Source organism: Anopheles moucheti, chromosome 3 (genome assembly GCF_943734755.1).
Source record: "Anopheles moucheti chromosome 3, idAnoMoucSN_F20_07, whole genome shotgun sequence".
Classification (NCBI taxonomy): Eukaryota; Metazoa; Arthropoda; class Insecta; order Diptera; family Culicidae; genus Anopheles; species Anopheles moucheti.
In genome coordinates this window covers 60956876-60971836 of record NC_069141.1, presented here as the reverse complement: position 1 = coordinate 60971836, position 14961 = coordinate 60956876, and the positions used below count along the sequence as shown (strand labels likewise).

The 14961-nt window shown below is 42.0% G+C and overlaps 1 protein-coding gene across 1 annotated transcript in view; it reads right to left on the bottom strand.

The window, feature by feature from the left end:
- Positions 1-14961, bottom strand: part of LOC128304847 (gamma-aminobutyric acid receptor subunit alpha-4) — a 96402-nt gene that overhangs the window by 26195 nt on the left and 55246 nt on the right. The window contains exons 3-7 of the mRNA XM_053042087.1: positions 4147-5034; positions 3393-3410; positions 2809-2897; positions 1395-1481; positions 102-166 (exon numbers count right to left, since the gene is read on the bottom strand). Of these exons, the coding sequence (XP_052898047.1) occupies positions 102-166; positions 1395-1481; positions 2809-2897; positions 3393-3410; positions 4147-5024 (1137 nt within the window). The 5' untranslated portion in view covers positions 5025-5034. The remainder of the gene's footprint in view (positions 1-101; positions 167-1394; positions 1482-2808; positions 2898-3392; positions 3411-4146; positions 5035-14961) is intronic.

Here is a 14961-nt window from a genome sequence, read left to right as displayed (position 1 = left end):
TCGGAGAGAGTTGAAAGGTATTTTAAAAAAAAACATTTTAATTGTTTAACCATTGCCATCGGCAAGCTTTCTCGAATGTTCTCGCTTCCAAGTACACCTACCAAACTAGATTCGTCGGGTGACGCTAAGCTTAATAGTAAAACGCTAACGTTCACAGTCAATGTACCTGCAACGAGATAAAGCACAGGCCAGTATAATGCATTTGGCGATACTATTCCGCTACTCGCTGTGCCATTCGACAGCCAAAACATATCGTTCGCTTTTGGGATTAAAACTATCAATTGAAAAGATTGAAACTGCATCGTCCGCGTGCAATTAGCATAAAGTTTTGCTTAGGTCTACTGCTATGTTTGCTGTTATAAGTACAAAACAAACCGAAAAAGTTGAGCAACAAAAACCAGTGGTCGAAAAAATAACTTCAACCCATTAACGTACGTACGTACCGACGTTTAACGGGTGTTGAACAAAGAAAAATGGGACGCTTTATAGGCTCAATCTACCGAAAAAAAACCCAACAACATTTGCATATTCGTAAGGTGCCCTTGAAAACTTGACAAGTAAAAAAGGTGCATCAAGTTCATGTGTGTTTTTGTAAACTAAAATTTATAATTATTTGTATGTTTATTTGTGTTAGCATTGTGTTCGTTAAAACTAATAAAAATCATTTTAATGTATTTAGATTGGTTTGATAATGGAAAAAAAATTAAAAAGATATAACCTTAAATAATAAACAGTAGAACTGTGTGCTGTATTTACTGTTTTACTATTAATAATTAATACTAATTGTAATAATATTAGTAACCATTGACACAACTCTCTACTTTGGTGCGAAAAATTTCCACATCAAAGTGTGCTGAAATACAACGTAATGTAATTATGCGTTATAATTATAATTATACATAGTTATATTAATAATTATAATTATTGGCATAAAATTTGCATATGAAATCAAATAAAGTTATGGTGATGAATCTCGGTTCCTTGTCCGGATATGGGTGACGTGAAAAGCAAGCACGCAACTGAAGAAATAGTGAACAGAAAGTTTACCGATGGGTAGAACAGAAATCAACAGATACACCAATACCAATGAAGCACACATTGCAAGGATACAGCCGTCAAAAGAGGCAAATGAAAGATAAAAACCGACGAGCTGACCGGTTCATTCACACACATGCACAGTAATGCTTGTGATGGACGCATACGCAGTAAAAAAAACAGCAAAACAGAAGATCACAACATAAAATGAAAGAAAACGGATGGACACACATTACGCATAAACCGAAATGGGGTGAAACGGAAAGGAATGAGGAACAAAGAGTAGTAGTAGTAGTAGTAGTAGCGGACGAAACTGGTAGCAGACAAAATTAAGGGAGCACAAGGGAAAGCAAACGGACCACGATTCTGGGGTCGTCCTGGAACACGCATATCCGGTATGTGTTTAGCCATTTCCGGCGTGTGCATGCCACAGCAAAAATCCGCATCTGCAAAGAGGAAGAGAGATAAGAAGAAGAAGCAAAAAACACGCGACTAGCCACGGATTGTTGAGAGTTGGTGTTGGGGGGGGGGGGGGGGGTTTCTGTTAAAGGGGTGGTTGTTGGGGGGAGCTCGGGGGTTTGAAAATTGTTTGGAGCTACCAATTTTAGACTGTGTGTGTGTTTGTCCTAGCTATCATGAGAGTATATTCTGCCCTGTGTATGTATGAGAGTACAGAGTTGTTTGAAGGAATTTGTTACAAACATGTCCCTTTGGCTGCTGTCAGGTTGGCCCCTTGTATAACTGGCCCTACTTTACTGTGTAGTGAGAGATGAATAGTGAAAAAGAGAAAGAGAGAGAGAGTGAAGGAGAGAGCGAGAGGGAGAGATAGAGAGTGGAAGACTGGTTGCCGGTTCGTCCATCGACTGTTTCGTGATGCTGTATCTTGTCACCATACCATGGTTGTGGTTGTTTTGTATCGTAGAAGCTGAACGGGGTTTTAAGTAGTTAATTTTGCTAGTTGTATGCAACACTACTGGATACTGAATGGGCAAGCACTATCGAAGGACAACACTGCACGAGGAAGGAAATTGTTGCAGAATGACATTGAGGTGAGTGTCAAACGAAAAGAAAATGACAGTTGCATTGTGTAAGCGTGACAAAAAAAAAACGGAATGAAATTAGCGTTTGTAAGCGACTGAAAGTGCGGAGAAAGGTGTTGACTAGCATCCATTTTACTTTCCATATTGGCACAGTCAAAACGTTTCTCTTGATATTCATGCAAGTGGTACAAGCAAAATAAATAAATGATAATAATAATCAATAATCACGAAGTCAAAGGATAAAGGATGGAACAATAAAAAAATTGAAACATTGTATAAGAAAGCTAATTAAGGTTTAATGGAGGATATATAAAAGCAAATACATAAATTCATTTAGTAACAAGTAGAAAAGATTGATAAGTGAATGAAAAAACATAAATGAAAGAATAATGAAAGTAGAAAGTGCACGATTAAAAGGGAGTTGGTATGATCGCATGTACAAACACAAATGCGTATTATGATTTGACAGTTAAAATAGTTTAGAATGTTATTTTTTCAAAAAAAATCCTTTTTAAAAATTCAAAACCCAAAACTATCGTTTAAACAATAGAAGCAAGCATCTAATTGTTCGATAGAAAACAAGTAACAAAACGTACTCTTTTTCGACCAAGAAAACAAAAGTGATATGATATGAGAGACAGCAAGGTGTCATCAGCAAATCGGCAGAAAATAAAAGGAATTTCGCAATCGTACATAGACGAACCCCGCCAACAAACAAACAAAAAACACTTACCGTCCACTGGTGGTAGCAAACGCTTATCGTAACGGGAGTTTTTTAACAGATGGTCTAAAATTTCCTTATCCGACTTCCCTTCGGCGAATCTGCGGCGAATGATAGAGAAGGAAAGATGCGTTAATGCGCCTGGTCGTGCCACGTGTGTGTGTGTAGACGTGTGGTCGTTTGCTTGAGAAGTGACAACAGTAATTAAAACGAACGAAAAAAAAATAAAAACACTGAAACGCATGCATTTTAAAACCTGTAACTGTAGAAAATCGATTGAGACGATTGGCAAAGAGCACAAGAAGGTTAACATTGGAACCGGACGCTCGTGTCATTACGGTGTCACAGGTTCGCAACTCTGGATGCAACAGAAGTAATTACGTCCTGCGTGACAGTTCTATCAAAAAATGGTTCTATCAACACACTAGTCTAGGCAAAATGTTTTGTGAAATGTTGAATATTGCTCCACGCGTTACTGCATTCGTTTGTATTGTAATGTGTTGGTATGTGTGTACGTGTGTACGTGTGTGTGTGGGTGATGCGAAAAAACGAGTCTGCGTTAGGTTGTGAATAAGTCTAGACATTATGGTATTTACCGAACTCTTCCTCTTCTGCTAGTGTTACGTTAATGGGAGTTGACGTGAAGAAACAGAATGGTTAGAACAGTTGTGGCAATGTTTCAATTACAATTGTACCTAGAGGAGTAATGTTTTAATGGTGGCTTTTTCGATGTTCAATTGCGCGTTTGCTTTTAGCGGCCTAGCGTACTCTATCAGTATCATTTCATTGCCTGGCAGAGCTATGGAACGAGCGCGAATATGATCGTATGTTTTGTTTTCTGTTTGCAAATCTTGAGCCACTGGAGCTTGAGGAGGCTTCGTTAGCTGTTTGCCGGGGAGCATTTAGTAAGTGGGAATCTGTATTTGTTACCGATGGAAGCTGGCAGAGGGTACAAACAGATTTACCAGAAACTAAAACTTATACACACGGTACACATGAATGAATACGAGAACATAAATAATGATGAGAAGGAATGCCAAGCACAGAGTTTTCAATAACGTTAGCGCTAGCAGGGGGTTTAAATTTAATACTTTATTAAGAACTAGCTTTTAGTAATCTTTTCTTTGAAAAATTTCGCCAAACTTAAAAGCTGAAATGGAAAACTCTGCACATTAAAGGCGCTTACGGTGGACGAGTTCACGGGAAACTGCATGAGCAAATGAAGAGCGATGGCGATGGTGGGTTTGATGGCAAGATGGCCACCGCCACAAAATGACGGATGAGACAGCGAGGTAGCTAAGCGGCTAAGCCCAGCTCCGGACAGTTCGACCGACCGCCGACGGTACTTACATGGGGTGCGCTGTGTCTGAGGCAACTGTTGGTATCGTTAGATAACATAACGCTAGTAGTACACTAGAGGCTGCGTATAAACAAAGTGAATGTCTTACAAGATGGTGGCTACTGGCGGGCCGGCTAGTGGCCACCGCTACGTCCCGCTGCACAGTGCGGGCGTGGAATTGCGTTGGTTCCGCACGGTGCGCTTCCGGTCGCGCTCCGCCGCGGCAAAAGTGTGCGTCCTCGCCACCGGCATGCCTTCGCTGCTCGCCCGGGCTGGAGCTGGTGGACGGTGTGATGCGCGTCATTGGTCGACGACTCTTGGCGCTAGTGGACGACGCCGGGCCTGGGAGTGAACCATGCTGTGGGGGGGTGGCATGCTGGCGGCATGATACGAGTGGCCGTCCACTCACTGCAGCATGGCGGCTGATGAAGCGGGACAGCTTTTCGAGCACGATCGTCGAGTATCCGTCAAACACGGCCGAAGGACGCAGCAGGTTGAAGGAGGAGTGCCACCGGGGAATGGTGGCGGGGTTGGTGGGATCGGTGGGGGAGAGACTTCTTCGCCGCTTCTTAAGCGTGGCCAGGACGATCCTTTCCTTCTCGGTAGGTTCGGTTTCGTCGCGGAACCCTTGCGGAAGGCTGAAGGTGCTTCTCGGTGGAGAAACCCTCGATGCGATGTCCGGGGTCGGTGCCACCCAAGGAGGGTGAGCGGGCGGTTGGGTTGGCGGTGTGCGGTTGCTGCGGTCGGTTGCGGTCGTGGTTTGTGGTTGACGGATGTCACCGGCTGCTCCGGTGTCCAGCTGCAGAGGCTCGGTTGACCAACTTCGCTGGTTGCGGTCCGATCGTACTGGTCGATACTGTAGATGCGCACTTTCGCACGAATAACCCATATTATGACATCTGCAGAGGTACGTGATTGTAGCAGCGAAGAGAGGAAGAGAAATGGGAAAGAAAAAGTTTGTCAGAAAGAAAGTTTTTTTTGCTTCTTTTCATTGTTGAATGCGAGAGAGACAAGCAGACGGAGCGAAGGACGTCCCATAATCAATGGTTAAATGACGGGCCCAAATAAACGAAGTTAAATATTCAACACAAATTTGTAAAAAATCTCGAAACCCACAGCTGGGTCTTGCTGAAGAGTCGCAGCAAATTTGCCATCGGCCAACCCATCGCTCTAGGTCAGGCAACCCGCAAGGAAGGGAACACAGATCGATATCATTAATTCCATATTAATACCGATTCGATTACGTTCGCAACGAGCGATTCGCGCAATTTCGGGTTGGATTTATAATGTCAGCGTTTGTGTTGTGTCGTTAGCGAATAAAAGCAAAGACTAACAACGGAGGCAATGAGCTAAGACGATGTTCATTAACGATTACGGAGCACCGTGCTGGGGAGCACCGTGTCTAGAGCACTAATCAATAATGCGCAGTGTGGGGTGAATGATGTTATATCAAAAACGAATTAATAACCAAAATCTCATTACGGTGGAGGTAAACATGTAAAGGATGATCACATTGTTTTTTGCCGTACCGCGCATAAACGATTTAAAATGGAGGAATTTACTTTTAATGCAAAAAAGGCAAAATGTCTATGAGAGCATAGCAACGCAGAAATATTGCTTGAAGGCAAGATACAAATTACGATTTTCAGCAGAAAGAATCAATCAATTCGGTCACAGAAACATCTGATAAGACATAACGAACTTCTCAATAATCTATGAGTTTCTTTCAAAATTCCATGCAAATTTGGAAACTGGTTGACTTGAAAATTTCGACATCTGTTCTTTGCCAGTGTCAGAGGAGAGTAGTAATACTGAAATTGATGTTTGATTGTTTTATAGCCAAAACGGCGAACAAAAATATCGCTTTAGCGCTTAGTTTTATTTTTTCTCCTTGTTGTCTACTTAAATTCTTCAAGTTATCCAATATTTAAGTTGGTTTTCGATTGCTTTTTAATTAAATTTTTCCTTTAAAGACGCCGAAGTATCTCAACTTTAAGCCAACCGCCAATGAAGTTTCCGTTTTTCTCTAGTCCAAACCGTTCCAAAAACATTACGCCTTTTTAGCTCTTCTCTTGCTCATCAATACCACAAGCGATCGATAACGGGTATACATTTTTTTTTGTTCCATCGCAAAAGCAAGCGCTAAAGCAGCATTTTTCACCGAATGTGTCCGTTTACTTTGCGGGAATCGAAAACGACACGGAACGAAAATCGTCATCGCGCCCGTCATCCGAACCGCGTCCGTTCGCCTGATGATCGATTAGAGTGCCTTTACCTTGAACGTTCCTTGATTGTCCGTTGCTGTTTGATCGAACGAATCGTAAAAATGGTTCACTGTTTGTTTTTGCACAAACGAGACTGTTTTGCATGTCTGTTGTTCTCGGTTACGAAATAATAAAACACACTTTTAAACACTGCCCTTGTTGTTTTGGCACGCGGCAAAAGCTATATTTTGAAGTGCTTCCGACCATTTTGTTCGAACGAGTAGAAAGATAAAATCTTTAATTTGTTGCATTACAATGAAAATCCATTGCCTCGGACTCTGCTTCCGTGCCGTTCCCATCTAAAAACGTTCTGCCAAGGAACAATCTGGAACAGTAATTACGGTGTAATTACAGCTTTTATTACAATCATGGATTCTTATGATCGCCCCGAAGGGTAATCGACCGGAAAGTTCCAACGCTCCATGACTTGACAGGAAACTAGCCAAACCAATCTCACGGCCGTTTCAGTTTAATCGAAAGCAGGGACAAGACTAGAGCAAAAAAAAAGCTCCTCAAATGCAAATGATGTCCTTCGAATGCGCATCGTGCAAGGTCAGAGTCATCCTGCAGGCAGAAGACACTACCCCGGCCTGGACGGCAATTTCAATCTAATTAATTTTATCGTTGCGATCCGATCCGGCAAATCGGTGTCGGATGTCAGATATCATACAAGGTGGTCGGGCACAAGATTTATGATGAAGATTGTACGTCACCCTCCCTTCCTGGGGGGAGCAAGTGGATTCTTTTCATACTGACCCAAAGATTGATCTGCCCGATACCGATCGGGCAAGCTGAAAATGTCATGTTGCGGATGTGTGCCCCCGGGACGGGACATCAATTTGTCGGTCGAGATGGTGAGTCGTGTGTAAATTTCGGATCACCGTCCGGTGTTGCGGGTCCGTGTAAAGTTTGCACTGTCATCGAGCGGTGGAGTGTATCGGGCTGTGAGAGACTGAAATTATAGACGCCACCAGCAAATACAGACCCATTAATCAAACGATTAATTTGTAATATGGTCCTGTTGGAAATGGGACGCTTTGTAGAACACATTCGGGGGTGCATTGGCCGAATCGGGCACGAGGCCGAAGGGGTCCGTTCTGTATGTCTCGTGGCGTTCGCGTAATGAAATTAGTGGTGAAATTAATTATCACCCAGCACCAACAAAGGGCAGAAAGGGAAGAGAAGGTGTACACCATTGCGGAATGAGCTATTTTCGGCGTGGGTAAAATATTGTTTAGCATAATGAAATGCTTTTCCCTTAGTATTATCCCCGCCGAATATGGTGTGGAATTTATTTTAAACTAAACCTCTTCTACCGCGGTTATTTGAGTACTGAAATAAAAAAAAAAACGCCAATGATAACTCAAACATTGTTTTTCGCGCTTAGCCCTCGGTCTGCGTGATTTATTTGTTTGGTTGCACAATAAAAAAAAGGGCAACGTAGGGCAAGCGATATAGTTATTCATCGACCGGGCCCTTAATTATGTGAATTCCCTAAATGAATCATAATCAGTGTGCGTATGCGTTTGGGCAATGATAGTGAGCAGCACACTCTGGTGCGTCATTTCAATGATCAAAAACCAACGATCAACGCGAAACGGCAAATATGTGATGATGTTATTCAATTTTAATTATAGCATTACCATACTGCAATGGATAAATTATGCAGTTCCGGCTGTTGCACGATTGGCAAACGTTGAGGCAAATCGTCACCCGAAAAACCCGTTCCCGTGTTGGGTGCGGTGGAATATTGTATCTGCCAGTGACGTGATGGTCTTAAGGATGGTTGGACATATGGCAGGTCGAACGTGACAGTGGCAAAGGCCTGGCCTGCTTGTGACGGAATTTTCGTCTTACGCTTTTGACAGTGATTGCACTTGACGCGATGGGTTGACAAGCTATGTTCAAGCTGTTGGTGGTTGACGGTTCGATAGTGTGATGTACGGCGGATGGCGTAGAGTTTGAAACGTTTGAAAGGGAAACATGGAACTATTAGAGTGTGATAATGTGTACCGTTAAAGCTCATCACCATCAATATCGGAAAAAATTGTTTTAGACAATTGAGATTTCTCATTCTATCTCTTGTCTCTGAGAGATGTTCTTACCCAATGACCTTGATATTCAACAGCCGAGACAAAACTAATCGATTAAAATAAGATTTTCATTATCTTTAATAATAGCATTAATATTAAGTCCCGTAATGGGATTTTTATTGTTGCTCACTGATTTCCCGATGAAAATAGGAAAATTCCTAATTTCTCGTTTAATTACAATTTGAAGTCATATTTTTATAGACACTCTCTTCTACCTTAAGTCGATTTATACTGAAATTTAAAACACCAGTCTTGAAACGTTTGTTTAAGTGTTGTTAATGTGTTTGAATGTGTCATGTCTTGAGTCAAATTCAAGAATTCTCACCAGGTGGAATGGTAAATCCGTACCTTTACCCTCCGGCATTTGACAACGAGATAACAGTCGGTGCGAAGAATACAGTGTTGGCCGAGAAAAGAGACCAGATAATCCATATCAACTGGCAAACGATCGAGAAAGCTGAGAAGGTACAAACAATCTAAAAGTTTCAAGATACCTACTTTGACTCAAAATCCTTGTAAGATTTGGGTTATGTTGAGAGCTCTTTAAACTTGTTGAAAATTCTTAAATCATCCATCAAAGAGCAAAAGAACTGTTGTAGGTTCACCGGTAGAGAATGTTTGAAATTTTGTATATCTTTGTCAGAATAGATGGGGAATTCGAAACTGATACTTGTGTTTCGTACAGAGGGTTTACAGAGTTTAAAATTAGCAAGAATACTCAGTGTTAGATGCATCTAAACTATCCCTCTTATTTGGATTTTTTTTCTTTTTTAGAGTTGCTTAAAATGCGTATTTAAACCGATTTGAATTGGTAGGATTTGTTAGCAGAACGAAGTACCATGGATGTAATTGAATGTAAGAATTGGCTGAAGTAAATTCATTGCAATCATATGGATACAATTGTTCGCGTTAGCAAATCACATTATGATTAAAAATATTGTAGGCTGCTTTAGAACTTCCTGCTCACGCTACCGTTAAGCGCTTCTAGCAATCACCTCGCTTTTCGGTAACGACCCGATGTCAAGAGCTTCCAAGAGTCCAATGAATAATGTATTGTACAGTGCCCCGTTTGGATAATGTAATGTTTTATTTATCGGCACTCCTCCCAGGAACATTCGTTTTCGTGCGAGCGTGCGAGATGGATTTGCCGTGGTTTTTTGCTAATTTATTACAATCGGCAGTTCCGCCGACTCAAAACACTCTCGCATGACTCCATGCACTCCTTCCCATCCTTCCGACAGGTCAAAGACCTTCGCGAGAGGCTCGGGGGGAGGAAACGGGTTTACAATTTTCCAGCGGTACGCACGCGACTGAGGATGGGTTTTTGTGTCGCTTGTGGCCCAGTAAAGGATACATTTTGACAGCTGCGCTTACGCGTTCTGAGATTCGCAACAGAATAAAATATAAGCAGGAGACAGCTTACGCTGCGACACAAGCCAGCGATCGTTGCAAACAGAAATAAATCTTTGAAAACGACGAACCGAACGGAACGGAACGCTTTCGCACCGCTTATAGAACTCACCGAAATGTGTCGGGTGAGTGCTTATTTTGTTATGAATTTATTGAATCGAGCTATTTTGGGGCCCGATTGTGCTGACAGTGACAGCGATTTGCTTTATTAGTAGCCCGGCTCGTGCCGTATCACGCTCGCAGCGCGCCGGCTGTTGACCACCGCGTATTAAGTCCGTCGGGCGGACGGAAAGCTATCGTAGCAAATGAAGACGAGTGAAACATTCTTTGCACTTTGCAGGGAAAAGAAGACAAAAGGTCCAGAAGACATTCGGACAGCTGTCCCGCAAAAAGAAGTTTGCGCCGTACCGTCAGCCGGTGCTTCGTTTCAGTGGAAACTGAAGTTCTGCTTACCAAGTCAAATTTAACCGACGTGGCGAGAAAGTTTTGCATCGTAAATATTTCCACCGGCGTGGCGGCGTGTACTTTCGAGAATGTAAATGTCCTTTCCGTTCCGTTTTTCCGTGCCGTTCCAGTGGGTTTTTGCTTTCCTTTTCAGGTAATTTTTCAGGTTTCTGTTTTTGTATGCTGCTGCTGTGGGAAAAGGTTTAGCAGCGTCATTTGAAAGTGAAGTTTTGCATTCGTACCTTTTGTTGATATTTTCTCTCGTTTTTTTTGTCGGATTGGCGGACCGGTGCAAATGAATTAAAATGGTACCGAGTTTGCGTGTTGTTCTGGGCATTAATGTTTCCTGCAAGCGCCAGCAAGCATAAATAATGAAGATGTTTGCAAAGATACTTTCTGTAATGGCGTTGGAGATACGATTTTCAGTTAACGCTTATCACCAACTGTTGTACAGTGAATTGAGGGAATATTTAAACCATATTTAAAGTATTGTTTCAGTGAAATTACATAAAGATCAGAAAATTTATCGAAAACTGTACTCGAAGAGGAGAACATGATGCAGACATGAAAATCATGCCTTTCTCAAGCAACTGTTCCATTTCCCATTTTCCTGCCCTTTTTTTGTTCTTCTGTCTGTGGTAGAATCAACTCAAAGTCACATTCCTCCCGAGAACAGATAAATTGATGACTTCCAGCTCTTGGGAAAGGTACAGCTATCAGTGGGAGTTTTCCTTTCTGGCCCGGATCAGTATCGAATTCCGGTCACGTAATGCATCATTCTCGAGTGAAGAAAATAGGCAACATAATGGACGAACCACCGGCATGGTTCGGCGCCGACACGAGTGGAGTTGCGAGGTGACCAAAGACTTTACGACCGTTGGCAATTATCCTTTTATCCGTCGATATCGAATGTCCATCAGTCACCGCACCGAATGGGGTGATGGGGGAAAAGGAAAAACTGCCGCCTGGGGGGGGGGGGGGGGGGGGGGGGTTTGGGAGGCGTAGTGCGGCATTATTTAGTTGCACAGTAGCAAACTAATCCGTCATCCAACCGGCCGGTGCTGGGCATCGTGGTCAGGATCATCCCAAGTAAGTGTGATTAGGCGCTGCGTTAAGCGGTATTAATTGACTGTATCCAGTAGCACACTGACCTGGAGGCTTATTAGGAATTCCTTTAATCACTAAAAGGGGTCGAATAATCCGATGTTTGCAGGGAGCTTAAAGCTCTCTTCGAATCGTGGGAAGTAGGGCGTTAAAGCGAGCGCAGCTTTTGCACCCGTTGGTAGAAGAACAACAAATGCGGTAAGCTGTTTTCCACTTCTTTTATACATCTCATTAGTATCTTTTCCAATCGCAAACAGAAAGGGATAGCTTTCGAGATGCAACAAAGTTTTCTATCGTTGAAAGTAAATTATCTAATTACTTGCAATGAGGTAATTCAATTTTATTGCAAACCCACTCCGATAAAAATGTGCTCCGCTCGAACTGGGTTACGAAGCGAAACCATTTAGCTTAAAGTTGAATTGGTACATTGTCCAATAGCAATAGTGGCAGCGATGTTTGCGTTGAGGAAAACAGAAAAAAGAAAGAAATTGAACGCTAAATGCATACCAGAACAAAGTCGATCGTACGTAGTGAGCGAAACCTTTGCACTACCGTGAGTGTTTTTTTTTGTTCCTTTCCTGTGGGAATACTTTCCTGCTGGAAGGAAAGTTTATATAGAAAAATAACACTATCCCCAGAATGGAATTTGAGCAAGCAAAACCCCGAAACGACTTGTCGTAGTTTTCACAATCAACAAACCGACCGACCAAGTCAACGAGCAGCAGTAGCAAATAGGGCGTAGAAAAGCGGCACCAACAGCGAAAGCGAAAAGAGTGAGTAACAAAGAATAGCGCCAAGAGAGAAAAAAAAACCTTTCACTTTAATGATGATTATGGTAACGAATTTTCTGCTTTTGGCTGACGATGCTGGCAATGGCTGGAGCATCATAAATTTAGCATTATCTCGGCGAGGCAATAAATTTCGGCGTCTTACAACAAGCGGTTCCACGAATCCGCGGCTCAATTGGAAAACATGGTGGAACCATGCCGACACTACGCCTTTCTAAGGGTGCTGGAAGAGGTGCTTGAGAGATGTGGAAAGCTCGCACCGGAGGGATGGGCGAAAAGTTCAACCCTGCGAAGGGTACCGAAAGTTGAAGCATCCTTTAAATTTGAGATCATTCTTCCGGCTTTCCATTGCATGTGGTGGCACGCGGTTGGAAAGCAAATAAATAAACCCCACAATAATAATCATGTACGATGATCACGAATAGAAATGAAAGGAAAAAGGGTCGTACGAATGAAGAGGCGGAAATGGAACTGGGAGATACACAACAATTGTGTGTTTGAGGGTGTGTGCGTGTGGAAGAACAAATGTATTTAACAGTTCGACCGTGAGATAATGAAAGCTAAGCAATAAGTCTCTTTCTTATTTATATATCTTACTATTTATCTTATTTATCTTATATCTTTATATATCTTACATCCTCTTTCTGTTATTTCTTGATCGAAGTGTGTTAATTTGTTTTATTTTTGTCTTTCTATTTTGGGGTTAGGGTTTTACTTTTGTAAGATCAATTTAAAAAAGAAATCGTCAAATGTACATTAAATATCAAGTAAACATATTCTGTTGAAAAAACATTTCTTATTTATTTGTCATTTATTTCACTGTGCAAAAAACCAACTGATTTTGTGCTCTAGGCTTTCATAACCACTTTAAGCTTCCGCAATGAAGAACAAACAAAACTATGCGGTTGTACCATTTGTTTGTTGTTCCAGCAAAACAAGAAAACTTTGTTGTCCAACAAAGATAATTGGAACGGACAACCTAAATATTGTTGCTGAAGAAGAAAACTTTCCATCGAATGTTGATGTTGGAAAATGAATTTTCCTTTCGTGCCATCTCTCGCTTCAGCCGCTTCTTAGGCGAAATTTTCGGGACCTGTGTAAAGCGGACGGCATCGTACGACAGCGCTTGTAGGCCCGAAATGTTTACGCATTGAAAACTCCTTGCACCGTAAATCAAGATCAACGACGAGTACGGGATCTCGGACGTGCTAGGACATTTCTCTTAAAATAATACCGAGGCCCCGTTCAGCTCGATTGTTGATTAAATTAACCAAGGTTAATGGTTTGCTCTGGGTCCGATCGATAACACGCCGGTGATGACACGCTGTGTGGACCCGTAAGCGTGAACATGTTCGAATGCCGGCTTCCAATTACTGTGTTGTTTTTGAGAAGTTGTTTGGCAATGTGCTTTGTGGAATTACATTCATTTTCGGCACATATTTAGCAGGAAGCGAAGAGGGTTTCCCTTTTTGCTTTACGTTGTTCTGGGAAGAGACGAAACCGAACTGTTGTGACAAACAAACAGAGCCCGTGATGGAAAACCGAATTGAATTAGGCAGGGTGCACACAGGTGAACAAATTGTTAAGCTTCGGGTTTTTTTTCTTTCTTTCTATGGAACGGAAATTATAAATAGAAAGTTGGAGAATGCATGAAAGAGGGTTTCATATTTCTTAAGACATTGGTCAAAATAACTCAAATGCCAAAAATGTGTATGGTTTCTATTTGTTAAACCAATATGGCAAATAAGGAATATTGCAATAGCTGTTAAAGACGACAAAGTTTTATTGTTATTTTAGTCCAATAGTCCGTCCTGCGTACGGAGGACAAAATCCGGGTGGGAAGGATGGCAAAATCCTATCGTGTGAAGACCAGCACCGCCACTGTATATTGGTCCCAGTTATTTAATACTAATTTCCATTAATTACACAAAATAAATTCATTCTAGTTGCAAAGAAAAATTCCACTACGCGAGCTAAAAAAAGGAATATTTCAGAAGAAATTATGCCAGGGGAAAATAAACAAGCTAAAGGATCTGTAATTTCTAATTTCAAGCATGAGTTATAAGCTTTAGAAGCTTAAGACCTTAGCAGACATCTCTCCAGCATCATTTGTCATCCAATTTTGTTCTACGCCAGATGGCACGGGGGAGTTTGTTCCTTGAACGAACTTAATTTGGAGCTGTTTTTTTTTTTGTTCAAAATTTAAACCTTCTTGACTCGAAAGTATATAAATTCTCGTTTACCATTCCACGTTGTACGAGGGTAGAATGATGCAAGACGTATAGAACTAACAGTGCCCATTTGGCGCCAGCGCTCTTAACACGTGTCTCCTGTACGAATCCATCGATGGATTGCAAAAAAAACGACACCACCCTAGCTGTCAATTTCATTTTCCGCGTTCGATTTTAGCAGAAAACGACAAATCGCACACTGAACGCGATCCATACTGGCGAACGCGCCCAATGCATTCCAGGGACAAAGGCGGTCCTTCAAAGATGCAGGAAACTTTCCGTCACGAGTGAAAAGGAAACGGCAATGACGGCGTAGCGGAAGATTGTTTCAGCGCGGGAAATGTTTGACTGGCAAATGGCAATTCATAACGAAATGTCTTCCGCGTAAGAACGGTGGAAAATAACGTACTCAAACACACACACAAAATACGGCTTTATCGCACACTGTCAGGAGTCATCGCGTGTGTGTGACTGTTTGGGTTCTGATGTTTG